The 17,818-nt window shown below is 45.3% G+C and overlaps 1 protein-coding gene across 1 annotated transcript in view; it reads right to left on the bottom strand.

The window, feature by feature from the left end:
- Window positions 1–17,818, bottom strand: part of LOC119955294 (RIB43A-like with coiled-coils protein 2) — a 59,414-nt gene that overhangs the window by 34,814 nt on the left and 6,782 nt on the right. The window contains 4 exon segments of the mRNA XM_038781374.1: window positions 4,731–4,958; window positions 9,019–9,137; window positions 12,723–13,067; window positions 15,340–15,421. Coding sequence (XP_038637302.1) covers window positions 4,731–4,958; window positions 9,019–9,137; window positions 12,723–13,067; window positions 15,340–15,421 — 774 coding nt within the window.

Here is a 17,818-nt window from a genome sequence, read left to right as displayed (position 1 = left end):
GGGAAGGTGGAGTGAAGGAATAAGGAAAAGGGAAGGCCTTGTGGCTCAGGGGAAGATGGAATTTGTGTGGGGTGTGGGTGTGGTTGATGTAGGGGGCGATGCCAATGGCCTGGCCTCTCAGTTGGTAAATCGGGAGGTGATGGTTGTCCCGTGTGCGGCAGTCCTGGATCACATGTTGGGTGGCCTGCCATTCCAGCTCAGGTTCTATGCCCGGATCCTCCTGGACCCCATCATCATCTCCTCGTCAGGTGAGGCCTGCCATTCTTGCTCCTCCTCTAGCATGTTGCCATGCTGCTGCGCAATGTTATGAGGGACGCAGCAGGCCACCATGATGCTCAAAACTCTTTTGGGGGCTATATTGGAGCACTCCACCAGAATAATCCTGGCATCAGAAGCGCATTGAGCTCACCGATGCACCACTCGTGAAGTTCCTGGTTGTACTGCTCAATGAAGTTCCTGGTTGCTGCATGAACGTCGTTCTCCACTTCGATCTGGGGCCTCCGCACAGGCATCATTAGCCATGATCTCAGTGGGTAACCCTTGTCCCTCACTCGCCAACCCCTCACCTGAAGGAGTGCCTCAAAGATGCCAGGAAGCGATGAGTGTGCTGGGGTGTATGCGTCATGCATGCTGCCTGGATATCGGGTGCAGAAGTGTATGATGTGCAGCTGGTGGTTGCACGCCAACTGCACATTCATGGAGTAGAAGCTCCTCTTATTGATAAAGGGCACCCAATGTCGACCTGGTGCTCGGGAGGCGACATGCATGTCATCAATTGCTCCTGTATCAAGGGCATGCCAGTGATAGTGTATTTCGCACTGCACCCTGTCCCCATCAGTGACTGGCACACGGCCTATGATGTGGGGAGCCTCTATCCTCACCACCTATCCCTTCCAACAGGGGTATCAGTCGCTGCTGCAACCAGTGTTAGCAATAGACTGTGTGGCCCTGGTTCTGTTTCTCCCAGTGAGGTCTACTGTTGGTCTCGTAACTGGGTGAGCCAGAGGGTAAAAACTGGTTGTGCAGTGAAGATGTTCAGACTGTGCAATCATTCTTCTCATGCCCCTGACTATAGAGTCCCCTATAACTATTGCTCTTCTGCGCTTTGACCCTCCCTGCTGAACATCAGAGCCAGCCTTGGTGCCACTGCTCTGGCTGCTGCTGTTTTCCTCTGATAGGAAATCCCCCCGACAGTATCCAAAGGGGTATACTTGTTCGAGAAGGGGACAACCACAGGGGATTCCTGCACTAACTGCCTGCCCCTTCTGATGGTCACCCATTTCTCTGCCTGCACCTTGGGTGTGACCACATTTATATAACTGCTACCTATGACACTTTCCTCCACCTGCATGATCCTAAGTGCATCCAAATGCTGCTCCAACTGAACCATGCGGTCTGTGAGGAGCTCTAGTTGGGTGCACTTTCTGCAGATGAAGCTATCCGGGACGCTGGAAGCCTCCTGGACCTGCCACATCTCACAGTCAGAGCACTGGAACCCTCTAATTGACATTGCGTCAATTAAGTAGTAAATTAAATTTTAAAATTAAAAAGAAAGTTAGTTAACTATATGTTTCCTAGCACTAGATTGCTACTATAAATGTGAAAGCTAAATACAATACTCTCCGATCTCTGGCTTAGATACACCTTTAAATTATAATTAAGTAATTCAGTAATTATGTTTAATTAGTTAACAATGCTTAATTTTTAAATTTAGTGTATATTCCCAACCAGCCAATCAGGTCACAGCTTTACTGTGATGTCACTTCAGTTTTCCCCCCTGGAACGTTACGGTGTTCTGTGGAGCTTGTGTATTACACACTGGTGGCGACTGGGAGCTGTTCAGGTTTTCTAGCTGGGGGCGAGATTGATGGGATCACTGGCATAGTGGACAGGCTGGGCTAGAAGACATCTTGTGATTCTCAGGGTGGGCTAGCTGAGAGTATCACTCGTGAGGCTTTTGTTCTGATAAGGGCTATATGCTGGGAGGGTTCAAGCATGAACGGCTCATCGTAGAATCATAGAATCTACAGTGCAGAAGGAGGCTATTTGGCCCATCGAGTCTGCACCGGCCTTTGGAAAGAGCATCCCACTCAAGTCCACACCTCCACCCTATCCCCGTAACCCCATACTCAATAACCCCACCCAACCTTTTTGGACACTAAGGGTAATTTAGCATGGCCAATCCACCTAACCTGCACATCTTTGGACTGTGGGAGGAAACCGGAGCACCCGGAGGAAACCCACACAGACACGAGAAGAATGTGCAGACTCCGCACCGATAGTGACCCAAGCCAGGAATCGAACCTGGGACCCTGGAGCTATGAAGCAAATGTACTAACCACTGTGCTACCGTGCTGCTCATGTGTCCTTTGTTTCGGTGAGCTCTGCTAATCCCTTGCTTCCTCTGCTGTGGGGCCGCCTTCTGAGGAATGCATTGATGAGGACAAACACCTGGTGGGCCGGCGACTGAGCATGGCCACACCCATTCCCTTCATGAAACTGCCGGGACGTGAGGGGCGGCCAGGGTGGGCTCCCACATCACCAGAATCCCTATTAGCAGGATACATTGAGCAGTCAACAGTCTCAACAGCCTGGAGCCTGTAAGTTGCAGCTAAGGGGGTGGGTTTAAATGATTGTAATGCAGCAATGGGGGACAACCCGAGTCCACGCACATGCCACCAAATCATTCCCCACTACACACTGAGGTCCAGACATACACCCCCCAAAAAACCCGAAAAGTTGGAAAAGTTTTCTTACCTCCTTGCTCCCTATCAACAGCCATGGTACCTGGGTGCTGCTTGTAAATACTTGCACCAATTCATGCTTCCGTGACACCCACCTGAGAGGGCTGGGGCATCGCATTTCGGCTGATGCACCATTCTCTGCCGGATTGGGAAATCCGCTACTGGCGGCGGGTAATGGAAATCCATCCCCTGATATTTTTAACCCTATTTTGATTGACAGCATAATATTGAATGTCTTTTCATCTTCATTTGAATCAGTTTAACATCAAAGAAAACAAACCTCTAGGTCAAGGTAGAACTGATTTTTTAGTTCTTCTCTTCTTGAATTTGTTGTTCCCTTTCTTGTCCTAATATATGACTGTAAGCTAATAAAGGATCATATGAGGTGTTAGTTGTGGCTCAGTTGATAGCACTCTACCACGAGTGAAAAGGTTGTGGATGAAAGCCCTACTTTAGGACTTGAGCAGAGAAAAATCAAGGCTGACACTTCAGTACACTACTGACAGAATGCTGCACTGTTGGAGGTGCAGTTTCTCTGATGAGAGGTTAGACAGAGGCCCTTTCAGATGAATATCAAAGATCCCATGGCACTATTTTGAAGCAGAACCAGCAGCATAGCCAATACTTACCCCTCAATCAACATCACAAACAAATTATCTGGTCATTTGTGGGAACATTGTGTGAAAATTGGTTGTTACATTCCATACCTTTTTACAGTAGCTGTACTTCAAATGTACTTCATTGGCCGTTTTAATAATTCCAGGAGACGCTGAGTGAAAGGCCAAACTAATAATTTTTAGTTTATATTAAACCACTGTTGCGGCACACAAAACAAATGTCCCAGCCCAGGACTATTGGGAACTGCCGGTCCGGATCTGGGAGTTACATTTATAGGTCCTGCTACCGAGCTGCTACTGGGCGGGCCTCCGCTGCTCACTACGGAAATGGTATTTTACAAAGCCTATGGGGAGATCAATCAGTGATTTCCCCCCGTAATACTCGTGAGGTTATCACAGCTGTAAATTGCTTTGGGATATCTATTGGTTGTGCTATATCAGTCTTATCCATAAACTCTCATTAGGGCAGCACGGTGGCGCACTGGGGCTGCGGCGCTGCGGACCTGGGTTTGAATCCTGGCCCTGGGTCACTGTCCGTGTGGAGTTTGCACATTCTCCCCGTTTCTGCGTGGGTTTCGCTCCCACAACCCAAAGATGTGCTGGCTAGGTGGATTGGCCATGCTAAATTGGCCCTTAATTGGAAAAGAATAATAATTGGGTACTCTAAATTTATTTAAAAAATAAATCTATAAACTCTCATCATGGAAAATTAGATCGGGTTAAGAATAATAAAACTAACCTCTTCCTTTGCTAAATTCAAGAAAACCGGTTTGATTGATTATTTTATGGTCACAGAGTGCAAACAGTTAAGTACTCACTAAATTGGCAAATATATTCTTTTCAAATAAACAAACCTGTTACAGTCAGAGAGGTTTCTAAAGTAAGAGTTTTGAGCCTTTTGGGTTCAAGTTTTTCCAACTTGATGAATGGGCGAGGCTCCTGTTGAAGCAAATATCCATAAAATTGTACATTGCAAAGATTCTAATGGCTCAGTGGGTAAATACCATGTAGTTCAATAGTAAGTCATACATGCCAGAAAAGCCACTGATCCCCAATCTGTTCGAATTTAGCTGATGTCAGCCAAGGCAAAAGCTGTAAACATGAGGATTGGTTTTAGTGACTTCAGATGAGGGAAGATGGAAAGATTATTGGGCTCCCCACTCCTGATTACCATCTAGCATCCATTGCTGTAAAAGTATGCTTGGGTTCAATAAGGCAAAATTGGCTTTATAATCAATGCCTGTTGCCACTCACTATCACACATGAAGGCGTAAGGTTTCAATGTCAGCAGAAATGTACAAAATATAAATATGGCAAATTGCAAAGAATAGGCACAAAATTGGAGACAGCTGATAGCTAATATTTGTACCTTTTTCTCTTGCATTTGCTGCTTCAGTTTGCGAGTGGCTTCATTTGCTTGCTCTGGGGTTATTCCTTTCCAGCGATGTACAATGACTCTATTCGGTCCAAAAGCACTTAGTGCCTGATTTGGGTTTTCTGTTAGGAAGTCACTGTGAAGTTGGTTTTCAATTTCAATTAAATTATCTTCTTGCTCTTGCCGTTTTTCAAGTTTACGTCTTGTAGCTGATTCAGTTGCCTAAACCACATCAAAATAAAAAACTCCCTAAGATTATTCTCTCTTTGTGAAACATGATTTAATCAAGAAGAAAAATCTATTTTGATTTGTTACCCCAATCTACAAATCTTTTTAAATTCCTTTATCAGAGTTACAAAGCCAGAGCTCAGAGTGTGAACAGGGGCAAACCCCTAATCTAGCTCCTTGCCTGCTCCAAAAACCAATTCAAATTGAATCCAATCCAAGGTCGCTGCAAGAGAAACATACCAGATCCAGGCATTACACCTGACCTCATGCTCATCTTAGCCGTTAACCTTTTGGTGATAATATACCATATATCTTCCACTGAAATCAATGGAAGGGAACATGAGACCGAGTGTAAACTGGGTGGCCAATTTGATCATCCATTGTACCTTTGCCAAAATTAAAATCACAACCTCTATTCATATTCTCTACTGTAAGGCAGATTTTCTTCTGCATGAACTTCAAGCCACCATCTCAAACATGCTGGGAAAGAAATCACACCATTTTTAAAAATACAAACAATTCACCCTGGAAACACCAATTTCTAGTTGAATTCTCTCTTGTCTGATTCACCCAGCAGTGGGTTCACTCCCAAATTGATGTCCAAGTCCCTGGAGTGTCCACCTAAAACAGTCACTGGGTTGCTTCAAGATGATAATCTGTGATTTACCGTGTGTCCCAGGATGTTACTGCTAAATTCAACAGAAACTAGGCATAGCTAGTGCTAGAATCCCTACAGTGCAGGAGGGCATTTAGCCCATTGATTGCACTAGCCCTCTGAAGGAGTGCCCCCCCTCGGCCCAATCCCCTGCCCCATCCCTGTAATCCCACCTAACTTTTGGACACTAAGGGATAATTTAGCATGGCCAATCCACCTATCTGCACATCTTCGGAACGTGGGAGGTATCCGGAGCACCAAGAGGAAACCCACGTAGACACTGGGAGAATGTGCAAACTCCACACAATCATCCAAGGCCGGAATTGAACCTGGGTCCCTGGCGCTGTGAGGCAGCAATGCTAACCACTGTGCTACTGTGCCGCCCCTTGCTGCAGGCTGTCTTTAGACACCTGTGGTTAAGGAATGGGGGGACGGTGGGACATCCTTTGGGAGGTTCTCTGTGCACATCTCCCCCCCAAGTCGTTATCCCCACATTTTGTTCCACTCTGCCTGCCGTCCAAAAGCCATCACCTGCAACCAACCCTCCACCCTCCAACCACCTCGCTCCCCTCCCTAGGTTCCCCATGCCCTCCTCACCCTAAAAGTAAGTGTTTTACCTGGCTTTGAGCTTCACCAATTTTTCCTGATAATCGCTGCCTGATCAGAATTTATTCAAAGAATTTACTGATGCCAACTGTACAAAAGCAGTTTGTACAGGTGTGTGGGTTTTTAAGAATCATTTTATGTGTAACCAGAAGAGCAAATTTTAAGAAGGCCTATACCAGCAAGCAGCTTTGGGAGGTTTGTAGCTCTGTGACCTCTGTAGCTCTCTGACATAATGAAAATAAGGCTCAATTTCAAGCGGGCCTTGAGCCATCCTCTGTAAGCCTCTGTACACCACTGTTTAAAAAAGGAGGTAGGCAGAAAGCGGGTAATTATAGGCCAGTGAGCTTAACTTCAGTAGTAGGGAAGATGCTGGAATCTATCATCAAAAAGGGTTAGGTGGATTGGCCAGGCTAAATTGCCCTTAGTGTCCTAAAAAATAAGGTTAATGGGGGTTGTTGTGTTACTGGTGGATACGTGGGCTTGAGTAGGGTGATCATTGCTCGGCACAACATCGAGGGCCGAAGGGCCTGTTCTGTGCTGTACTGTTCTAAAAAAAAGAAGAAATAGCGAGGCATCTGGATGGAAATTGTCCCATTGGACAGACGCAGCATGGATTCATAAAGGGCAGGTCATGCCTAACTAATTTAGTGGCGGGGCAGCACGGTGGCACAGTGTTTAGCAGTGTTGCCTACAACGCTGAGGACCCGGGTTCGAATCCCGGCCCTGGGTCACTGTCCATGTGGAGTTTGCATGTTCTCCCCATGTCTGCGTGGGTTTCGCCCCCACAACCCAAAGATGTGCAGGATAGGTGGATTGGCCACGCTAAATTGCCCCTTAATTGGAAAAAATAATTGGGTACTCTAAATTTAAAAAAAAACTAATTTAGTGGAATTTTTTGAGGACATTACCAGAGCGGTAGATAATGGGGAGCCAATGGATGTGGTATATCTGGATTCCCAGAAAGATAGGATAGATGCCGGCAGGTTGTTTCCACTGGCGGGTGAAAGCAGAACTAGGGGGCATAGCCTCAAAATAAGGGGAAGTAGATTTAGGACTGAGTTTAGGAGGAACTTCTTCACCCAAAGGGTTGTGAATCTATGGAACTCCTTGCCCAGTGAAGCAGTTGAGGCTCCTTTATTAAATGTTTTTAAGATAAGGATAGATAGTTTTTTGAAGAATAAAGGGATGAAGGGTTATGGTGTTCGGGCCGGAAAGTGGAGCTGAGTCCACAAAAGATCAGCCATGATCTCATTAAATGGCAGAGCAGGCTCGCGAGGCCATATGGCCTACTCCTGCTCCTAGTTCTTATGTACCAGGCACATGGTCCACCTTACACAGATATTTTAGATTTCCTGGTTGACTGTGGAACTGAAGACCACCATCTTGCAGTCTGTTCAAGAACTAACTCTAGAAGTTCCCAGTAAAATGAAGTTGAATCAAAATTAGGAATCAAATCTGAGGAACCATGAAGGTAGCTTTAGCTATTGATGAAAGTGGAACACGGGTGATATCTGATCCTGTTGTTATACACCTCGCCCAATCTTTCTTTTCATGGTTTTCACTGTGGGTGCATATACTCCACAGGGACAGCAGCGGTTCACAAAGGCATCTCACTACCACCCTCTCAAGATGAATTAGGGACGGGCAATAAATGCTGGCATAGCCAGCGATTCACGCATCCCATAAATTAATAAAAAAATACAATATTTTGTGTATTGCAGAAAAAAAATTAGATTCAAATGTCAAAATTTAACTAATCTAAACTTAGTTGAATAACTTGAGCTCCAAATCTAAAAACTGGTCTGAGGTTTAAGTATTAGTTCAGAGCATGAGGAAAACTGAATAGTCATAATTGATATCTCAATCCCATGCACTTTAAACTCCTCCCATGCCTATTTTATTTTTAGCTCTGTAAAATATGTTTCTATCCTATACTTTCATCTTCAGTCTGCTTTATTTTAGTCCATCTTTCCTTCCCTTTTAGAATTTTGTTCATGATCACCCCTCTGAAAAAGGCAATCCCTCTTAATCTTCAAGCTATCCCATTTCTTCTCCACTGATGTGCTCAAATCATCCATCATCTTGTAAATTCAGTCTTAAACCATGGTTGTCAGTATGACTACACATAGATGACTTTTTAAACAAATATTATGTACTTATGGAACTCTGCTTTGACTGTTTGGGTGAATCGTCATAAACCTGGGTAAAAAGTAACTGATTTTTATTCTGTTCCTTTGATAGAGTCTACTACTATGTACTTCTTTTTTTTTTATAAATTTAGATTACCCAATTATTTTTTCCAATTAAGGGGCAATTTAGCGTGGCCAATCCACCTACTCTGCACATTTTTGGGTTGTGGGGGCGAAACCCACGCAGACACGGGGAGAATGTACAAACTCCACACAGACAGTGACCCAGAGCCGGGATCGAACCTGGGACCTCAGCGCCGTGAGGCGGTTGTGCTAACCACTAGGCCACCGTGCTGCCCTCTACTATGTACTTCTAACAAAATACAATTGTATGACTTCTAACCAAAGTTAGATTTATATTCAGGACCTTGATTTCTAAAAAAATAATAGAACGAACTGGCGACTGATAGAATTCTAAACACGGAAATGCTGCTGCAGCCACTTTCCCTTACCGTGCCTGCGTCTGAAAGCCTATTTGTACAAGTGAGACATTTTTATGAATAGGGAGGAGCATGGATACGTGAATTATGCAAGGCAGATGAGATGCTCACTGTTGATCTAGTCTCTAACCAAAAACAAATAAGGTAATCGAAAAAAATGGAACCTGTGCCCGATTAAAATCTTTTGTTGCAACAGTAACAGCTCTCCTCATGTCTTCTTCCATTTGCTGCAGTGCACATGCTCTTTGATCTTGAGTTATCCTATACGTATCATATAAGCTATCTGAAAAAAAGGAACAGAATAAAAGTCAGTTACATTTTACCCAGGTTTTACTGTTTTTTCTCGTCAATGCAGAGGATACTAAATAATAAAAATGTCACATTTTTCTAAAGTGCTGACAAAGCTAGAGGTCAGAGAGAATATGGCTCTTCATTGTCCAAACAATATATTTTATATAAATCACAAGCATATGCCTTGATACCTCGATGTAATCCATTCATGACACATAAATTTGAATCCACATCTCCTTGCTCAGTCTGGTGTTCAAAAGACCATGACATAACAGGGTCAGTTTTAAAATGTTTGTTGTTAGCAGGAATCCATACCTACTGGCCACATAGACATTGGGAAAACATGAGCAAATTTATCTTTTGGTTTAGTCCATTGAAAGAAATTAAATAAAATCCTATTATTTTCATCCACAATTCTCCAATTTACACAGCCAGCAAGAAAGAGGTGTGCATTCAGAAAATCAATTCTATATAAAGAAGGGCTAGAATTTATAAAATAAAGTTATTAAGAAAATATATATTTGGGCTGGAGGCGGTGCAGTGAAAGTTGACCAGAATGGTTCTTGAAATGAGGTGGCTGTCCTGTGATGAGAGTTTAAGTGGCCTAATACTCTCTGGAGTTTAGAAGAACGAGAGAAGATTTAATTCAGTGTTTTTCAAACTTTTTTTGCGGGGACCCATTTTTACCAACCGGCCAACCTTCGGGACCTATGCCAGCCGACATTCATGACCCATGTTGATTGACTTACGCAACCCACGCCACCTAAACTTTGTGACCCATGATTTTCACTTACCTTTAATGCGACATAAGAGCCCGCTTGGTGCTCAGGATCTCACTTATTTTGTCATTCAATGTTACATTTGTTACATTGGCAATCGTGGTTATGTGAGCACTTCACACATCCCAAGTGGATCCCCATGGGTGGCGTGCCATGTAGCATATGGGGCTCATAGTCTGGCATCCCAATCACATCTCGATGCATGGACACTGAACACTGCCGGAGGCAGGACCATAGACTTAGCAGTCAACCTCCGAACATCCAGGTGACAGGCTCCAGCCCCAGGCACATGCCGGGATATAGCGAGGTCCTGTTCGGGTGCAAGGTGTGCAGTCTAGTGAGCAGGCCCCCCCACCCCGCTGAAGGGGCATTGGATTGGTGATCAGCGCACATTATGGAACAAAGAGCCAGAGTAGTCAGTCTGGTTGTGGTGAGGGGTTTGTAATTTGCCTCGGACAAGTGTGGACTACTGCCCCACACTCCCGATGGTGCAGTCTCTCCCTCCCTTCCCCACGCACAGCTCTGCTTGCCCCTACCGGCATTGTTCCCTCGCCACATCTCCCCACCCCAGTACCCTCTCTGTGATCCTGGACATGCTTGGTCTTCCTTGCTCTACTGCTGAGCAAGGCGTATCCCCAAGATGCACATCAGAGGTGGAGGCAGCCAGCTGCTTACCACAGTCCATGGCCATCAATGCAACTGGCGGGCATCTTCTGGGGGTTCTGGTGCACCTGATGCAGCACATGCACACCCATGTCACCTATTCTGGGTGCTGACCTTGAGATGCAGCTTCGTCAGAGGGGTGCTACTCGGGGTAACTGGTGGCCACCATCGCCAATCCATAGAATGGGCCCGGGTGGTCACACAGTGCCCCCTCCTCCTGGTCAGTATCCAGAGGGCCCTGGGGTTCACCTTGGAACAGAGGAGCAGCTGGATTGAGTTCTGACCTCCCATAGGTCACCTGGCCCTGCCAGCCATGGTGGCTCCCCAATCTTTGCACTATGGTGTTGACGCCCTGAGCAATGCTCCTGAGTGGCTGGGACATGCTCTGCAGTGCCTCAGTAATGCCCATATGTGACTGGGACATACTCTGCAGAGCCTCAGCCATTCCCATCTGAGACTGGGAGATGACCCGTAGTGCCTCATCAAGGTCCACCTGGTACTGGGCCACGTCCCCCAGCGGGTTGGACAGTCTACCGAGGCCCTCAGCCATGGACGCCACTGACTGTAGCACGCCTTGGATACCTCCATTAATGCTTCTGGCATTGTGCACCAGGCTCTCCATTGAGGTTGTCATCCTGGCAGCGTAGGCCTCGGTGCCACGCATTGCCCGTGGTTTCTGGGACAGTCGGCTATGGACTGCTGGAGTGTCGCTGTCATCTCCCTCTGAATATCATGGCCGCACCCTAATATCTGCATCAGCTTTGGTTAAACATGTTCCAGAGACTTTGCATCTGACTGAGACCCAGCTGGGTCCTGGGATCCAGCAGACCTCCAACTGCTGTCTTGCCTGGGCATTACTGCATCCACCTGATGTGTATCTGCAACTATGAGAAGCTCACCCGAATGTGCCTCAGAAGCCTGACCTCTAGCTGTGTGTCTCTGCACTGGTGAAGGGTGCGGATGACAACTGTAACCATTCTATGGTTGACTCCTCGGAGCTCTCTTCTGAGGTGGTCTCATGGGAGGCCAGGGCAGGGGGCGAGGTTGGGGGACACCAGCTCGGATGGGCCAGTGCCGTCGGCTGGAGGTCCTGTGGAAGAATTACCACGTGGTCAGTGGGAGGGATGGGTCAGTCTGAATCACATTAACAACTCCCGTTTGACAGGTCCTCTGGGTGGGACCCGGTGGATGCTCACCTCTGCAGCTTGCACCAACTGTCAAATTGATGACTCGGTCACTTCCGTAACCTCCAGGGCCCATTCCTCGAAGGTAGTGAGGATTCTAATGACTGGCACACCGCTGCCAGTCTAGGCCCTCACGTGCCCTGGACCACCCACCCCACACAGTGTCCCCAGCCCCTGATAAAGTCCCCCTCCGCCCGCGGATTGGCCCTCCCCCGACTATGTCCGCAGCCGCCACGCCGAGTTCTTGCTGGATGGTGGGACCATGAGAGATCCATGCTGTCGGGAACTTGGCCAGTCCGTGGTGGAGCATGGGGAGGGGGGGGGGGGGGGGGGTGCTCAGGCAGTGTCGCGAGGCCGTTGACACGCCACTTTGGAGGAGGCCGAGCATCGCGGAAGTGGCGCCACCCCTATGTGGTCAGGAACGGCCGATCGCTGAACGCAATTTCGGCAACGCCGACCGGAGAATCCAGCCCCATGTCTGACTGGTACAAGAAAAGGTGCTAATCCACCTTATATACAAACAATAGGAAAATATTGCAAAAGTTGGAAATACTCAGCTGGTCAGGCAGCATCTATGGAGAAAGAAACATAATTAATGTTTCAGGTCTCTGACCCTTCATCAGAACTCCAAAAATCTGGAGGATGATTGAAAAAGCTGAGTTCATCAAGGTTTGAAATTAGTGATCTGGGAATTATTCTCTGCATGCTTTTCAACTGAGGAATGGTGCACAGTATGGGAGTGGGGACTTAATAAATTAGGGTACGTGAGAAGAAAAATCATTCTTTTGTTTTAATAACAGGGTGGCAAGTAAATGGTTGAATAAATGTGATTAGCTGTGCTGCAACACACTGGGATATAACTTTAAGTCTGCATAATTCTGTCTGAGGGAGTCAAAGAACAGATAAGATGTATTTCTCCACCTCTGTGTGTTATTTTGTAATTCTACTAACTTGCAAACTTCTGGTCTTCCAAAGCATTTTTCAAGTCTTTCTGTTGTGCAAGTAACCACTCCCGGATTTGTTCCTGCTGACGTTTAATCCGTTCTTGGCATTGCAAATCTTCCCCAGAAAACTTTTGTATACTAGATACAGTGCTGCGAGGGTCAGTGTCTGAAATTCGGGCAGGTGCATCCTTTTTTAAGGCTTGTGGATCATTCAGATCAAACTCACGACGTGTTTCAGGTTTCTGGTAGCATAGGCGAAATTCAGCAACAGCCTTGTTTAAATTCTTCATGTCACTTTTGTGCCGCTCATCTAGGAGGCACATTGTTCGATCATGGCGAATCAAATCATTAGCTGCAGCAAAACATGAAAGAAGCAATGTGACAGTAGATATACTTTTTTATTTGTTGGGGAAGAAGGGAAGGCACCTATTACAATATATTTTTTAAAATCATGTTCCAAAATTTTTTTTAAAATTCTGTGAATGTTCTGTGATTTGATATTGTACCATTTAAACAACCCATTTGTTTTTTTTTTAAGTTAGTGGGGCAAGGTTAATTAGTAATCTCATAGTAAAAGATCCACTGGGAAAAGATAATCATATCATTGTATTCCATGTTAAGCTTGAAAGAAACATATTCCAGTCCAAACAGAAATGTTTAACTTCAACAAAGCCAACTGCATAGGTGTGGGAGAGAATGAGCTAAGGTTGATTGGGAAAATAGACTAAAAGGTATGGTGATAAATGAAATAAAGAAACAATTCAAAATGTTCAACAAAAAATACATTTCATTAAATAAAGCAAAACTCAGCAACAAAGATCCATCAATGGCTTACTTAGGAAGTAAGGACAGTATCAAATTTAAAAAAGAGTTGTACAATGTTGCAAGAATCGTAGTCAGTCTTGATAAAAAAAGAGGAACATATATTGTGAATATAAATTAGCTAGGAAAATAAAAACAGATTGCAAGAGCTTTTACAAGTATACAAGGTGAGGTAAAGTTGCCCTAGTCCCAGATGACCATAGCTGCTTTCCCCTTTGACGGGGAGAGCTGACTGGTGGTGATTTAACCTGAGAATAACCACACCTCAGGTGAGGGGCAAGGTTGAGAAGGCGGGTATTCATGAATAACCTCAAAGCAAGAGAGTAGCTAAATGCTGATTCCTTGGAAGTAAACTATCGGAGAAACTATCATGGCAATGAGGAAATAGTACGGAAATTGAACAAACATCTGTGTCTGTCTTCACAGTTGAAGATACAAGTTACATGCCAGAAACAGAGATTAATCAAATGTGAGGAACTTAAAGTAATTACTATCAGCAGAGAAACAATATTGGAAAAATCTTATGATCAAAATAAGAAAATCCCAGAACCTAATGGCCTACATCCTAGGGTTCCAAAAGAGGTAATGAAGATAGTGAATGTACTGGCTATGGTTCTCCAAAGTTCCCTATATTCTATGATGGTCCCAGTGGAATGGACATTTTCAATATGCAAATATTATTCTACGTGAGGCATCTTGTAGGATAAAAAAAAGGATATCAGACTCAATAAACACAATTTTTATGACTTCAATGGCTTTTCTTATTATTTTTCTTCAATTGAAGACTAAAGAAATGCAGGAACTTACATAAATTACGGTGTAGTATTTATTCTTTATTCTTACATGGGATGTGGGTATCGCTGGGAAGGCCAGCATTATCGCCCATCGCTAATTGCCCTTCAATGGAGTGGCTTGCAACACCACTTTAGAGGGCAGTTAAGAGTCAATCACATTGTTGGTGGTATGAAGTTACATGTAGGCCAGAACAGGTAAAGATGGCAAATCAGATAGGTTTTTATGACAATTGGTTTATGGTCACCATTATTGAGATCATTCAATTCCAAGTTATTAATTTAATTTAAATCCCTCTGGCCATGGTGGGAATTGAGCCTTTGTCTCCAGATGTTAGTCTGTATTTCTGGATTACTAATCCAGCAAATGTTACAAATTCCTAATCTCCCCAAAATCAAGTGGTAATAATTTGGCGTGAATTTGGCTGAATTTAGGCGTTAATGCCTATAACAATGTGTGAATAAGAAGCAAAGAGTTCCATAATTTACAAATGCAGTTAAACAATGTATTAGAGTAGTAAACAGTGAGAAGAACCTTGATTTCAACAGAATGGTGTTGCAGGGTGGTTGGTTGAGCATGTAGGATGGCACATGTGGGATTTAGTTGAAGGGAAGAAAATTGAAATCAAGCATAGCGATAGTAGTATTGATAAACTAAGACAGCAACAAAAGAGTTTGTGAAAATTGAAGTAGGATGGAGGAGAGAGAGATCGGAGGCTAACATTAAACAAATAATTTTTCTCTATGGTCTGAAAAAAATGATGCCAACCATACTTTGGATATTGTAGCTTTAATCATATGCCTTGACAATTGTGCTTTAAAGTTAATTTTTTTGAGGGCTGCCAGCAAAGAGAGGGTAATTTCTATATCTTCACTCATGGTCAGACACTTGCATGTGTCTGAATGGACAGTTGGCAAGAGGAGGAAGAGGAAGTATTTTTGAGATCTAATCATCAGTTTACTCATTGTCTTAAATAATTTTCCCATATATCAGAAGTCAATAGAACTTACCATAGGCTATTTTTTTTCTAACTTCCGTCTCTTCCTGAATTTTCCGATCATTGATTTGGCCATCCAATGCCTGTTTATCTATCTTTTTAAAAAAAAGAGTAGCATGCATTTAAAAATACTTATTTTCATAAATTCTTTCCGTCTGCCTGTCTACTGCTATGGATAACATCCATTGTGATTATGGGAATGTATGGTATGAAGTAATACTTAATAATGAGTAATCAAATGCACTGTCTTCATTCATAATTTAAACTCCTGTGGGTGTACACACATGGACTGCAGCACTTCAACTATGTAGGTCACAACCACCTTCCCAAGGGCAATTAGGGATCCATGGATTAATAAAATATTATAATATACCAGCAGTAAATGATAAAGTTCAATATAAGTAAAAGACAAAAGGGGCAGCACGGTGACACAGTGGTTAGACTGCTGCCTCACGGCGACGAAGTTCCAGGTTCGATCCCGGCTTTAGGTCACTGCCTGAGTGGAGTTTGCACATTCTCCCCGTGTTTGTTTTATGTTGCCGGCCTGGTGGGTTCTCTCTGTACTTCCCCCGAGTTTCCTCCTCTCTTCCTCCCCCTTAGACTTGTGTGCCCCTGTCTGCTTTCGCCCGTCTCTCAATATTTCCCCACTGGCTGTTGGCTTCAAACAGGTTTTGGAACAGGCCGACGAACTGCCCCCATGCTTTGAGGAAGCTTTCTTCTGACCCTTGGATGGCGTATCTCCAAATGGAGAAATTCCACCAGGTCTGTGCTGTACTGTTCTAGTTCTATGTCTGCCAGTTAGTCTGCAGCTGTGGGTGGTGCTGCTGATCGCCAGCCAAGCAGGATTCTCCAGTGTGTGATTAGGGAAGTGGCCCTCTTCCACATGTGTAGCTCTGGCTGTTCTGAAACCCCGAAGATTGCCACTCTCGGGCAAAGCTCCATTCTGCCCCCGACAACCTTGGACATTGCTTCGAAGAAGGCTGTCCAGAACCCTACAAGTTTGGGACAAGCCCAGAACATGTGGGCGTGGTTGGCCGGACCTCTCGGGCACCATTCACATTTATCTTCCACCTCCTCCACTTCTGGAAGAACCTGTTAATTTGGATTCTGGTTAGGTGTGCTTTACACCACCTTGAACTTCAAGAGCCTGAGCCTTGTGCAGGAGGAGGTGGAGTTGCCCTGCTCAGTGCTTCGCTCCAGAGTCCCCAGCCCACTTCTGTCCACAGTTCGTCTCCCCATTTTCGTCTGGCTCCGTCCAGTAGCTGTCCGTAGATTTTCCCGGTTTTCCCCTTTCTCACTGTCCGTGTTTATCAGGTCCTCTAGTAATGTGGTTCCCGGGGTCATGGTGTATCCTCCTGTCTCCTTGCAGAGAAACTGCTTTACCTGGGGATGTCCAAGTTCCTGCCCTGTCGGTAGTTGCAGGTCCTCTGCCAGTTCGTTCGGTGTCGCTGGTCTGTCCCCCATGTAAAAGTCCCTGACAGTTAGCGTCCCCCCATCCTGTCTTCCCCCCCCCCCCCCGTCCTGTCTTCATTTTTTGAAAGTGGTGTCGAGCACTGCTGTTGGGAACTTGTGGTTTCCGTAGATGGGGGCCATCTCGGTCAGACCAAAATGTTGCCTCATCTGGTTCCATGTCCTTAGTGTAACTACCACTACTGGACAGGATGTATGTTTCGTCGTGGGGGATGGGTGTGCTGCCATGGTGAAGGCCCAGAGGGTTGTTCCCTTGCATGAACACTCCTCCATCTGCACCCATTCCGGGGTGGGTTCGCGTATCCATCCCCTAACTCTCTCTGACATTGCTGTCCAGTGATAATATTGTAAACTTGGTAGTGGCAGGCCGCCCATGCCTTTTCTTCTATGGGGTTCTTGGATTCTTACCCCCACACAAATGCTATGATAATTTTGTCTATGTTTGGAAGAAGGCCTTGGGAATGAAGATCGGTATCGATCTGAACAGGAAGATGAACCTCGGCAGCACATTCGTTTTGATCCTCTGCACACTCCCTGCCAGGGCGAGCGGGAGCGTGTCCCATCTTTGTAGATCGTTTTTGACTTTCGCCACTAGGTGGATCAGATTCCACTTATGGATCTGCATCGAGTCCTTGCCTATTCGGATCCCCAGGTAGCGGAATTTGTTTTAGGATAATTTGAACGGCAGTCCCTCCAGCTCTGTCCTTCCGCCAGTTGGGTTCACTGAGAATGCCTCGCTCTTGCCCAGTTTAAGTTTATAACCCAAGAAGGTTCCGAACTCTATCAGGAGCTGCATGATTGCTCTCAGGCCTTCCTGTGCTTCCGAGGCATAGAGAAGCAGGTCATCCTGTCATGGGAATGTCCCTTTAAGAAATGTTTTTGTCTTATCACATGGCTTTAGTGATGTTATTGTGGGTGGTGCTGGGCTGTGGCTCTGTGAGTTGGTTTTACTTTTGCTTTGGGTTTGGAGTTGGTTTGTGACTCTCCAAGTTTTTACTTTCGTTTTCACATTTTGGCTGCTG

The sequence above is a fragment of the Scyliorhinus canicula genome, chromosome 20, assembly GCF_902713615.1.
Source record: "Scyliorhinus canicula chromosome 20, sScyCan1.1, whole genome shotgun sequence".
Taxonomy (NCBI): Eukaryota; Metazoa; Chordata; class Chondrichthyes; order Carcharhiniformes; family Scyliorhinidae; genus Scyliorhinus; species Scyliorhinus canicula.
This window is presented reverse-complemented; position numbering and strand designations above follow the sequence as displayed.